This window comes from Phoenix dactylifera, unplaced genomic scaffold, assembly GCF_009389715.1.
Source record: "Phoenix dactylifera cultivar Barhee BC4 unplaced genomic scaffold, palm_55x_up_171113_PBpolish2nd_filt_p 000397F, whole genome shotgun sequence".
NCBI lineage: Eukaryota > Viridiplantae > Streptophyta > Magnoliopsida > Arecales > Arecaceae > Phoenix > Phoenix dactylifera.
Window position 1 is genome coordinate 394,905 of NW_024067841.1, and position 10,731 is coordinate 405,635.

General features: G+C 37.7%; 1 protein-coding gene across 6 annotated transcripts; it reads right to left on the reverse strand.

The window, feature by feature from the left end:
- LOC103718496 (CBL-interacting protein kinase 9) lies at positions 1–9,444 on the reverse strand. Of its 6 annotated transcripts, none has more exons than XR_005508171.1 (16): positions 9,140–9,444; positions 6,393–6,455; positions 5,790–5,861; positions 5,427–5,534; positions 5,207–5,299; positions 3,827–3,880; positions 3,606–3,731; positions 3,416–3,505; positions 3,084–3,206; positions 2,551–2,658; positions 1,568–1,684; positions 1,369–1,425; positions 755–829; positions 584–654; positions 365–483; positions 1–252 (listed from the first exon to the last, which is right to left on the reverse strand). XR_005508171.1 is itself a non-coding variant. In XM_039118707.1 (16 exons), the coding sequence occupies exons 3-16, from the start codon at positions 6,432–6,434 to the stop codon at positions 480–482; spliced, it is 1,128 nt and encodes a 375-aa protein (XP_038974635.1). In that variant the 5' UTR covers positions 6,435–6,455; positions 6,571–6,607; positions 9,140–9,319; the 3' UTR covers positions 1–479. The 6 variants fall into 6 exon arrangements, 5 of the variants coding, with proteins under 5 accessions (XP_038974635.1, XP_038974634.1, XP_038974632.1 ...); XM_039118707.1 differs by adding an exon at positions 6,571–6,607 and having other exon boundaries at positions 1–483; positions 5,207–5,287; positions 9,140–9,319; XM_039118706.1 differs by adding an exon at positions 6,571–6,607 and having other exon boundaries at positions 1–483; positions 9,140–9,267.
- Between the last annotated feature and the right edge of the window lie 1,287 nt (positions 9,445–10,731).

The window sequence follows — 10,731 nt, forward strand, 5'->3', positions numbered from 1 at the left end:
TGGCTAAAACAGGATTATGGATTGCTATGAGCAGAACAAGTTACCTCCAATTTGCAGGTGAAAAAGCTATGTAGGAAGAATGCTGATAATGCAATACAAGCTCAAGGTAGCTGCAGGAATTAACTAGCATGAAAAATAATGGCACAAGAGAATCATTTTGCAGCACATTGCTCGTGACAATATTAAGCATCTAGTATTTTTCAATCCTTGTACATTATTTGCAATGATGACTAAAAGCTGGGAACTTCAAACCTACAACAGAAGAAAAGGGAGAGCTAGTTAGTCTCCCCTGTTGTATTCTGTTGGGCAACTCGAATCAGAGGAATGCATGTACTGTCTCTTTGAGCAAATGACAGGGACTCACTCTTTGAAGTGTATCCCCACAAGAGTATGTACAATAGTGCTACATTTCACCACCAAAAAGGCCTCCTGTTTTTGATAGGCAATATACACACTGCTGCTATGAGAAAGCCATGATATTACCTGCAAATATGGATCTCATTTGAAGAGGTAGGAAGTAAACAGAAGAGGGAACCACTTACATTCTTACCACATATATGTTCAAAGCCATTTTGAAACTCACCTGATCTCTTCTGTGATTGCTTCGGACTTCCATACAACATCTTTTAGTCCTGAGGAAAAGCTCTTATAGAACTGCAAGAGGATTTGATAAAAGAATATGTTACTGATGGACCGTGAGGGTGCAACATCTCAAACAGGCCTCTGATTACTATATAGTTCTATCTTAACATGCCTTGTGAAACTCCAATGTGTCACCTCCAGTTTTGCGCAGCTCAACCACGTGGAGAGAAGGAGCAACCTCAAAAACCTGAAAAAAAAAGAGAAAAATTGACAAACTTCTTGATTTGATTGGAAGTTGCTGAAAGAGAGGGCCATGAAAACAAACAATACCATAAAATTTAAAAAGAAAAAAAAGGACTCAAGTTACATATGGTGCATTAAATATCAACTGTCAACACGCTGGAAGTTAACTCTCTGGACAGGTATTTTAATTAACATGCAATGCCCAATAACAATAATATCCACTCCACTACTATATAGTTAGATAACAGAAGAATGGCTGACCTTGCATGCTGGATATAGCCAAAAATAATGAAGATCAAAATCTGTGATGACTGGTAAAGTGATTTTGCTGTTGCAACCTAAGGTCTGTGCTTCATATATTTAGGCATGTGGAGCTCAAAATGGATGCCTAATAGAGTGTGACAGGAAAATTTTCTACATGTTTTTCTGCCAAGAGACCCAGAAGAGAACTAGAATCTTACTGTCAACCAAATTACCTAGCTTTTATAATTTCTCCGGTCAGATAGTGCTTAAATAAAAAAAGATAATGGCTTGGTGCAATACCTCTGTTGCTACAGATAAACGGCCCTTCCTTCCAGTTTTGTCTCCCTTTAACTTCATCTGGAATGAGGCAAAATGACAGCATGCATTTAACTCAGATCGACTTTACAATTGGTATATACTAAATTGGGAATGAAAAATTTGATCATTGGCTACAATGAAAGTGCAAGATGTGATCTAAGCACATAATGTGCCACTCTACCTTGTAGTTCTGTTTGCTCACATTGAAACCCAAAGGCTTAGCTGCTTCCTCTATTTTAGCCATTATCTCATTGGGAGGGCACTGAGAAGTAAAGCGTGTCTCCCGCTTAACAAGACCCTGTAAGTTCCAACATGAACAGGAATATGAGCTACTCACTAACTATACTTCTTAGTGCAAAAGAAAGATACTGATTTGCTAATAATATCTGATTAAGGTCAATACAGGCCTCATTTCAAACTCAGTCAAAATTTTCATGAGGAAGAACCAAGCTACAATGTAAATGAAGGTTGAAGTCTGTAACCTAATGCTACCTCCATGGCCGATAACAATAATTAAAGAAAAAATCTCAAATCCATCAAATCTATTATAAAAGAAGAAATTAAACTGTCTTTCCTGACAGAGCCCTTTCAGGTGAACCTTAGATGAGTAACCAGAGTCTAACAAACGAGGCAGACCATATATTGCAAATTTGTAGATTTTTGTTTTTCTGTGAAACTACAAAACTAATCTCGTCGAGTTAATTAATTAGGCAACATTTACTTTGCCTATACTTTCCAAAATAGCTACATGAGTAAGGATTGGAGTAGCGCCTGTATTGTCACGATATGAACCAACTGAAAACCAGCACCGGTACCTATGGTACACCCCTAGATCACATACTGACCCTGTACCACACTTGACTGCCGCAAATTGACCATAGTGATCTGGTGCAGCTTGGCACAGTTTTTTTTTAATAACAATTTGAACTGGCACTGTACTTGGCTGTGCCAATCCCCTACCATGGTATATATTGTACCAGCACCTGACCAGCATGGATCAGTGCCTCAACTTTAATCCTCAAGATTTGAGCAGCTTTTTAAAAATGGAACAGCTATAGTGCCCAAACCCAAACACAACCCTTTAACATGGAAGCTGCAAGGCAGGATTCAACAAAAAAGAAAGAAAGAAAGAAAGAAAGAACGAAGCAGCCTTATCCAACATACCATCTGTTTTTCGAACAAATTTCCCAAATTGAAACCTTGTGATCTTGAAATAAGTGCAAATGCATTCATTGACTCTGGTTTCTCTTTCTTTTCTGTTACATGATGCTCCTGCATATTGAAATGACAGATGTCAGAAATGAAATCTTATCATAAATTGTAAATAAAATTTCTTGTCATGAATCATTATATTTTAATACTTCAATGACATCAAAATAAATAAAGTACTTGATAAGCTTCAGCGCAATGAGTTTTTCTATTTCTGTAGTCTCTCCTGATGAAGTGCCATCATCTTTGGAATTCTGATTCATTTTCTTAAAAAAATTATGGGATTCCAATTATCTCCCTCAAAAAAGAAATAAGGTTTTCAATGCAACAATTTTCTATTGTAACGGGTATGCCAATTTAATTTTCTTGAGTGCTACCATTCTCATGACAGCGTATCTTCTGCATGATTTTATGCTGAACAATGGAGTTGGTATAGTTCAGAATTTTTGGCAGCTCAACATAATCTCTTCGGGGCAGTGAGTTCTTACCTCTGAATCATTGAAAACAGCATCAACATCATCAAGGCTCACATCTTCCCCTTGTTCAAAACATGGTGGCTTATACCCTTTTGCAAACCATTCATCTTCTAAAATTTGTGGAATTGTTATGCGCTGTTAAAATAAGCAGTACAGTATTAGCTAGCCTTATGGAAGAAAAGAAGAGACCAGTAACATGCATGCAAGCATGCAGAGGTGCAGCCACCAAGCTGCATAGTATCGTGAAAATGGCAGTTCTATGAAGAACTTAAGGTATTCTGAATTCTAAGCCAATGCACTGTTACATGCACAAGGAAAAGAAAATCTCAATGATTGGTACTTACAGTATGAGGATTTGGGTCTAGAATACGTTTAATTAATTTCTTTGCACCAGAAGAAAACCATGATGGACATGAAAAATCTGCCTTACAGATCTGCAATTTAGGTAGACCAGATGATGGTCAACACTCAAGAAATTTATTCTATTATTGAGGAAGACTTGTACTTCAGTGATCAAAAAAAAAAAAAACTTACTTTCTTATACAAAGCCATGAGGTTTGGCTCGTCGAAGGGTAAGTATCCAGCCATAAGGACAAACAGTATTACACCACAAGACCATATATCAGAAGCAGTACCATCATAACCTTTATCATTGAGAACCTGATGAAATCAAGTGCCCAGCATGTAAGTTGTTTGACATAAAATGAAATTGGCTGAAAAAATGTTGCCATTGAGGATGGACGGGATGAGTACACCTCAGGTGCAACATAATTTGGAGTTCCACATGCAGTATGTAGTAGTCCATCCTCCTGAGTTTCAAGTATATTGATTAATATGGTTAGTCTATAATTCCAGGATATGTTCACAAGGATTGTGAAATTGAAGTACAAATTTAAATAAGAAAATCTTTAGAAAATGGATGAAAACAAGGAACAGATACAGCATTCAAAGAAACCTCTGATGCCATCAATCATTGAACCACGGCACATGATACATGAAATCTATGTTATAGCAACAGCCAGATTTAAAACCACAGAATTCTGAAATTCTGACCAAGGCATCTCTAGAATCAAGAGAAACTTTCATGGAGCTTGAAAGACTGATTAAAAGAAACAGACCATATTGACTTTACAGAATAAGCTCAAGTAACCATTCAAGACTCTCAACTTTGTGAAGTATCTAAAGATTCTAGACAGATAGAAGGAGACAAAATTTTGAAATAGGGAACTGCACTCATTGCATATGCTTTTTAAAAAAAAAGAAGAGAAAAAGGATAAAGGTTAAATGAACTGGGGCTTTCCCCAATGTAGCACTCTCTACTTGGCAACTAGAGGATCTGGGTTCTTGAGTGGTGTATCTAGGTAATTATAGTTTGGGTGCATCTCCCTCCTTTTCTTTCTCAAAAAAAGAAAAAAATTATACAGTTAAAGAGAATGAAATATAAAAAATGAGAATTTCTTTTATTTAAGAAGTCAACAATTCATAAAAATGAGTCAGAAGATGGATCCATGTGACACCAATCCCATTCAATTGTACGAGGATTGTCAGCTATGTATTCAAGGTATGTGGATCACATATGATTTTGATACTAATGACAACAATTATAGCATGACAACTCCATCAAAAACTACGGGACAATATGGTGAGGAAAGTTGCTTTGAGAAACTACTGAAAGTAACAGTGGCAAGGAAGTCGAAGCTAATAATGCAAAATCTATAATACAATAATGACATCACAATGATTTTTGTCAAGAAGTCCTGACTTTTGAATTTTGTTAATTCGAACCATTTAAAGACACTTCTCTTTCTCACTCAGCCTTGCCGAACTCTCTTAATCCTTACATCATCTATTTCATCCAATTTAATACCCTTTCAAGCAACTCAACTCAATTTCAATGTAATCCATACCCCGACCTGGTTTTTATCATGAAATAAGCCTAAGCACAGCCAACCTCCTCAATTATGTAACAAATAACAAATGTAACTGAACTGAAGGATATATTATTCAATAAGATTATAAATAGTCAAGTTGATACATTAAATGAGAATTTCTTTAACTAATCAGTTTGGCAAACCAACAAGTCATGAAAAAAGTCCAATCATTCAGGGAAGCTTGTATACAAATAAAATACTTACCCGTATTTGTGGTGCAAATGCACTCAAGCCAAAGTCAGAAACTTTAAGGTTGCCATATGAATCCAGAAGTAGATTTTCAGGCTGCAAAACATGCTAAGGCACGTGAATTGTTGGCTATACTAGCTAAAGAAGATCGCTTTCCAAGTCATTTAGTGAAAGATAATAGACAGTTGGACAGTGCATCCACAAATGGGACACCCATCAGCAATGTTGGTCAAACCTTGAGGTCTCTGTGGTATACACCTCTACTATGACAATAATCAACAGCATTTAACAGTTGTTGGAAATATCTCCTTGCTTCATCTTCTTTTAGCCTCCCATGCTTGACCTAGAAATCAAAGACCTGATAAGGTAATGTAGAACAGGAAAAAAATGACACTTGAGTGAAAGGGCACATGTGCAAATGAATATCACATCACATACATTCACTCATACATGTGAAATACAACTAGATGATCTCTAGGGTGTATGTGCTCAATATGTAGATGCATTTTAAGACTTATAATAGGCACATCCTTTTTGTTTGTGTATGTGTGATTGTAGAAATATTTTGAACACTTAATTTCCAAGTAGATGACCTTACAATTTTGTCAAAGAGCTCGCCTCCATCAACAAATTCGAGAACAATATATATCTTTGTCTTGCTGGCCATAACCTGAAATATAGGCATACATTTGAATATAAGAAATGGCAAGGTAGCTCATTTGAGCTCATAGAAAGGAAACACAGCAGTTAACATTCGAATAACATGAGAGTAAAAGCTTGCTAAAGAATGTCCTACAAGTTATATAAACTGAGGTTGTCAGAGGATCATAAAGCTATAAAAGATATTTATATATGAAACAGAAGCACCTTACAGAAAAGAAGAACCATATAGAGAACCCAGCTTTATGAAATGAAGTTCTGATCAATGGATCATGCTATTACTTTTAAAATATAACCAGATTAGACATAAATATGTACATATATGAGCATTTCTATGTAGCAGGGATGATGGATGTCTGCATAAACCGAAATCATTTTTATTGATTAAAGACAGCAAATAAGCCTTAAGACCAGAGTTATTCGAAAGTGCATCAGTATGATAATATTATAACAGAAGTAATCATTTATATATCACAAGCCAAGTTGGTTAAAAAGAAAAAAAAACTAAATTACAGAAATCTAAGAGCAGATTTCAAGGTACCTCATAGAGCTGAACAACATTTGGATGCTTGATTAGCTTCATAGTAGAAATTTCTCTTTTTATCTGAAAGAAGGTAATGAAGGACAATTGAAATAATTTCCAAGCAACAAGAACCTCCAAAGTCACTGCAAAATAAATACATAAGAAGGTCTAATGATATTAAATTGACATATTGTACTTCCAATCACTGCCACAGCAAGATCATGCTACCATTCCTGAAAATAAATTCATTTACAGGTCAGAAGCAGACCAAGAAGAGAAATCCTCAATGTAAACATACTAGGCTAAGACTGCTATGCTGGCCATGGACATGACAATAAACTATACTATGTAGAACCCACCTGGCATCTGTTTTATTGTTCACGCAGGAAACCTTAGCCTTTGTGGTGCATCATGCATGCAGGATGTTTTTGCCTGTCCTACACATGAGTGTACAGGTAGCATTCTCAACTAACAAATGTACTATCTACAGAATTTCCTTTTCTTCCCTGCCTCCTTTTAAAAAGGAAAAACTACCTAGGAAAGAGTAAATACAGGAAGAAGAATGTAGACCTCTTCATTTGAGTGGTCAACATGGATTTATTCAATGTACATGCATAGATTCTAAATCCAGAGGTACATTGCTCATCCGCATGAATGAGAGATGAGGTATTATGGAAGGAAAATGGGGCCTGGTGGCCACGTCCACTGATACTATGTAACCATAGCAAGTGAATCAAGGGAGATTGGAATTTGGAAAGATCGGTAATAACTAGTCTCTATTCTGATCCATATGCACCGATCCATAATGTCTCTATTCTGATCTGGTAAGAGGCAATTGGAGTGTTCACATTGTGACACTGATAAAAAGTGTTACGAATGATCAAACTTAAAGATACTAATTGACCAGATACCAATCAAGTAATAACTAGAAAGTTCAATGCAAACTCATATATATGAATTGCCGCATGCTCACTGATTATAAGGCTTAACAAGTTATATTCATGCAAATTTGATATGAACAAAAATCTGGGTATATCAAAGAATTAACCAAAAAAAAAAAAAAGATGATCTGATTTCTACAAGTTATTTCACACTTTGGCACCTAAAATATTAAAAATGGAGCTTCATTATGGATAAGAGAAGTGAAAAATTAGAATTCCATGTAAGAGTAATAATTGGTGGCAACCCTGTTTCTATAAGAGCTACTGCTGCTTCAGTCCCCTTATGCAACTTGCTCTTAAAAAATTTGACAAATGACTGCCATTGACAATCACTTAAAATATGACAGTCTGAACCAGAAGCAACTACTGGAGCAAATTATGATATAGGAGCAGGAAAGCACCACTTACAAAAAATTGCAGAAAATGGAACACCAATAAAAAATAATACACAAAAGTTACAAAGTTTGAAAATACAAAGTCATTCTGCTTCTATGCAGCTGAAAATGCATGATAGATAGGCAAAAGATGGCAAAAATAAAATCTCATGGAGTTAATTGTTTAGATCTTGGAGGGAAGAGAGGGCCTCAAGCAGTGAAGAGAATGAAGTAGTGGAAGCAAGATTTCCTAACAGAAAGTATATATATATATCTCTGTGTGTGTGTGTGTGTGTGTGTGTGAACAAGTGTTAGCTATTTCTTTGCTCCATTTGGTGCCATCCGCTAACTCCCTCGTATGTATGCAATCCAAGAGACGAATAATACAAGGAAAGACTTGTTATCATGCTTTACAGTTGAATCTCGTTCTGTTAATGATCTGTTAGCTGACTTAAACCTTCCTGACCTATTCTCTATTTGATGATATACATGCATTCTGATGATTGGACATCTTAGCGAAAAGGACCTATCTAAAATAAAGGCCCGAGGCCCTAATTCCAGGTTTCACCTCCCAAAAATTTCCAGTTCAAACCTTGGCTCCCTAATTTTCTTATTTATCTGACATTGTGCTGCGTTCTCGCTAACCCAAAGGTGTAATAGATATAACTCATCTTAAATATCAAAAACTCAAGCCCCAAATTCAGCTGTTACTTTTTGAAGGTCCTCACTTTCTCATCCAAGCCAGTTAAATATGTGTTCCATCTCCAATATCATGTACCCCTGCCAACTAAATATAAAACCTCATTCCAATTCCTACCCTTTTAGAAAAGATCTCCAATATGAACTCCCTGTCTTCAGAACCAAACCGCACATCCATGTTTGCAGATGGCATTTTCCTCCATTAAGCTAAAATCAGATCACATCCTTAAAATACCTGCCAGTGATATGCTAATGGCTAAGCAAACTTATATCAGCAACAATACCGGTGACGATGACTCCATGATTTCCACATGCATCGGACTTTTGTAACCTAGAATCAAACAATCTAACCATCCTTTTATCTATAACCAGATACAATTTGGAGCATACACAGAAACAGAAATGTTTAATCTGATTAACACTTAGAGCTCTGCCATTCTAGACCTATCGATGTGTGGGCCTCTTAAACCATCAAATGCTGACAGCCCAAGACCACGCAAATTGTGATATCTCTCATCCTACCTGATCCGATTCGTACGTCCGTCAAAGAATTCCAACAAGAATAATAATAACAACAATAAAGAAGAAGAAGAAGAAGACAGAGCCTGAAACTATAAGCACATGGAACAAGCAACCTACTAAAATAATTAAAAAAAAGTCACGATCAGACGACGAACTCTCCAAGATTAATTATTAATCCTATCAAAACGGGAAACAAAAAGGAGATTAGAGAAAGAGAGAGAGAGCACACCAGTTCGATCATCTTGTGGCGGAGGACCTGATCCTTGTCGAGGATTTTGATGGCGACGCTGTCGCCGTTCTGGACATTGCGGGCGAACTTTACTTTGGCGAAGCTGCCCTCCCCCAGCGTCCTCCCCAGCTCGTAGTTGCCCACCCGCGTCCGAGCCCCCACCACCGCGCTGCTCATCTCTTCCCCTCTCTCTCTCTCTCTTTCCGTCTTGCTTACGCCCCCGCCTCGACTCCAGATATAATAGAGAAGAGAGACGGTAGGAATGAGGGAGGGAGAAAGCGATGACGGCCGAACTCTGGTCGTGGTTCGCTCGGTGGAGGTAGGCAGGGGAGGACCGATATAGACTGGCGACGAGGAAGTATTCCTCCGACGCCCTTGAAGCATTGCTAGAATACCAAAAGTGTCCCCAACATTTATATATATATATATATAGATAGCGAGAGCGAGAGCGAGAGAGAGAGAGAGAGAGAGAGAGAGGGAGCTACGGACATTAATATCACGTGAGCACAACCAATTAAATTAATAAAAACAAATAATATAGGAGTGAAGGAATAAAATTATGTTGAGTTCAAAAAAAATTTTAGAATAAAATATTAAACAGTAAATGAGTCTGCCATTTCTGATCATGGCATAAAAAGTATGATTTTTGTTTTTTTGCCAGCTTTGTTATCTTTAACATGCATGGCATGGTTTAGCAAGATGTACTCATATTAGAATTATATATATATATATATATTGTCTCAGCCCCACGTTTGGACGATGGGAAATGGAATTCTGCCGGGTTTGTTTAACACGATGCCTGAACTTCGCGGTGGGAACTTCGCGGCCCACCGATTCATCAAACCTGTAAACCACCCGTTACCCATTCGATGCCAAAAACTAAATTCCACATCACTTGTTCGTTCGTCCCTTTGCCAGTCCAATTTTCAAGCTCAGCCTTTACCCAATTGGAAAAATTTTAACCTGCTTCGTGACAAAATTGTATGGTCGATTATCCCGTTCTTTTTTTTCCCCTCTTATTGGTTAAGAAGTGTAACCACAAATCTTGTCAGACAAAGCTTATGATAAATGGAATTCCACCTACTTGACATGGACCGGATCCAATTATTAGCCTTATCTGGCTTGCCCAGCGATGAATTGGGTCGGTGTGTAATTTTACGTAATCATGGAATAATAGTACGGTACGGAAAACAACAGAACGTGCAATAATTGCAAAAATCCATAAGCCGTGGGGACCTAACCGACGGCTGGGATGTCCTCCGTGGCCTCTCTGACCATTTCTGTACACGGAAATTTTGGCAGCTCTCGTTCAGCGCCACCACTCTTCCCCCCGTTGCAGAGAGACACGCATCTGACGCGGATCTTATCCTGCACGGCCGAATCACATTATGACACGGAAATGATACGGAAATATCCTCTCTCCGTCGCGAAGCGAATTCAGTTGGGACCCACCGCTTGTCCTTCGCTCTCACTTTTCCAAACCACATGATCTTCTTGGTCTTGTCGCCAGTATTGTCGTGGGACAGAGCACCGGAAAGCCAATTAAAGGCGTACGCGTTGGATGGGAAAAGCTGACAGCTGTTATTCGACGG